The sequence below is a fragment of the Tupaia chinensis genome, unplaced genomic scaffold, assembly GCF_000334495.1.
Source record: "Tupaia chinensis unplaced genomic scaffold, TupChi_1.0 Scaffold000541_1, whole genome shotgun sequence".
Classification (NCBI taxonomy): domain Eukaryota; kingdom Metazoa; phylum Chordata; class Mammalia; order Scandentia; family Tupaiidae; genus Tupaia; species Tupaia belangeri.
Genome location: NW_006160054.1, coordinates 779,290 through 781,539, shown reverse-complemented (window position 1 = coordinate 781,539; position 2,250 = coordinate 779,290). Strand labels below are relative to the sequence as shown.

The following is a 2,250-nucleotide window of genomic DNA, read 5'->3' as shown; positions in this document are numbered from 1 at the left end:
GGGGGGGGTGGTGGCGCCCAGCCGCGTCCGCAGGCGGGGACAGCAGGACGTGCTCCGAGGGTAGGTGGGCAGGCGGCCCCGCGGCCAGTTTGGGGGGACGGTGGACTTGGCCGCTTTCCATCCCACCCATCTCCCCGGTCCTTGCTCTGGAAGCTAAAGACTCGGCCCCTCCGCAGGGAGACCCGAAGACACCCCCCCACCCAGGAGCGCCTCCCCAGTTCCCTCCCCAACCCTCAGCTCAGTCAGCGGGAAGCCCTCCGTCAGGGGGCTGGGCGGCCGGTCGGGGGGTCCCTGGGTGCGGGGCGCGCGTGTGCGGAGCTCGCTGTGCGGGAACAGGTTGCAAAGGTCGGTGGAAGGCGGTCCTGGGTCCGCCGGGCGCACAGGCGCACAGGCCGGGGAGCTTGTCTCCTCCCCGCCGTCGGGGGCGCCTCTCCTGAGCCTTTGTTTGAGGACGTGTGCGGGGGTTAGAGCTCACTCTGAGCTACCCCGGCGCTCCACGTTCAGACGCGCCTTCTTTGACACGTCGGTCCAAAGTAGCAGTGATCCAGGAGGATGGATCTGGGAACCGAGGACCAGGATCTGTGACACGGAGTGTTCCCTTTGTTCTCAGCATCCGGAGGCTAGAATAGGAACAAATTACAGGTTTTCATGTCGCTTTTTGCTCTTTAAAAAGGCTAGCAAAGGAGGCCAGATGAAAGGGAACGGTTAGACGTTTCCAACCCTCCTCCATCCAGCTTCCAGCCCATTTGCTTCCAAGTCTGTCGCCCAGTCCCTAAGAATTCGAAGTCCAGTTTGGGTTGGTTTGCTGACCTGACGTTTACTCACTAGGGATTTTGCTTGTGAAAACCGCTTATCTGTTCCCACACCCTCACCCACCGCAGGCCCAACGTGTGCGGCTCCAGGTTCCACTCCTACTGCTGCCCGGGATGGAAGACACTCCCTGGAGGAAACCAGTGCATTGTCCGTGAGTGCTTGGCCGCGGGGCAGTCGTTTGGCCCAGTGTCAGGGCCCACCTCTTGAATTCAGTCTTTCTGACACACAGTCTTGTTCAGATCCAATGGCCATGGCCGAGGAACAATGATAGTAGACGCGGCCCCGTTTAAGTGGGGAAGCAGCAGCCGGCCTGTGTCAATTCAGACTTCACTTCTAGACTCTTGTTGAAGGGCAATAATGATAAAGGTTTCAAAGATACTTGGAAGTTTTATCTTTTTCTGTCTATTAATACAAACTGAAGTGGGGGGTAGGGGGAGTAAGAGCAATTCCCTAGATAACTCAAAACCACTTTTTCCTGAAGAAGTCCAGATAAGACCACAATGTCATTATGTAAATTATCTGGGTTTTGATTCTGCGTGAGGTTTAGGCCTTTCTTAGGCTTTCTTAGGCCTTTATACAAAACCACTTTCTTATCTCTGGATTCATCTCAACAGCCACAGAACACAGAAATGAAAGCAGCACTCTCACCAATTTAGAGTTGACCTGGGCTAACATCGTTGCACAGAGAGAACTCTCCCAGCAACTTGACTTTTATTAAAAAAAAAAAGACATTTAAATTTAGAATTTGCAGACCCTAAATCTCACAGTGGGTAGTAGATTTCTAAAGTGTGGCTCTTAGTAATTAAGAAATTCTTTATATCTGACCTCAAATATGATTGATGGATTCAGTTCCCTCCAAAGGGTAGACCCAGCCCTCCAGGTTCTAACTGGAGATCTCGTTAGTGGCCAGTCTCATAAGTCACGGACTCTGGGTTGCCTTATGTCCCATGCCTGTGAGTTTGTGACTTGAACTGTGTCTAGCCTTTACCTGTCAAAAGACGACCACATTTGTCATCTGGAAGGAGATCCAGGTATCAAAGCCAGCACATTCATGGGAAGTTAGCCTTGACTTCAGATTGACCTTGATGTTCTCCAGGGAAAAGATAATTATATGACCATGAACAGGAAAAAGGGGTAAGCCACACTAGCCAAAGGATAATAAGGATGTAGTGGCATCACTGACTCTATACTTATTGGGTTTTGTGGGTTTGAGATAGACTCTTAATGTTAATTCTGGGCAGTTTTTAAAAAGTGAAATCTCAAGTGTCATAGTCATTTCTTCTTATATTTTTCTATCGTGAAAGTTCCACAATCTCCAGAAATGAAGGGGGGAAATAGGAAGCGACTGTGTTCTCTAAAGTGGTTCATAAATATTTTAAATAAACTCTTTAATTATAAGTCTTTGCTTTTATTGAAAAGAAAGAGTACTGCACTCTT

General features: G+C 50.1%; 1 protein-coding gene across 1 annotated transcript in view; it reads left to right on the top strand.

Moving 5' to 3' along the window:
* Window positions 1-552: 552 nt before the first annotated feature.
* Window positions 553-2,250, top strand: part of FBN2 (fibrillin 2) — a 279,939-nt gene continuing 278,241 nt past the window's right edge. The window contains 2 exon segments of the mRNA XM_027775292.1: window positions 553-581; window positions 882-964. Coding sequence (XP_027631093.1) covers window positions 553-581; window positions 882-964 — 112 coding nt within the window.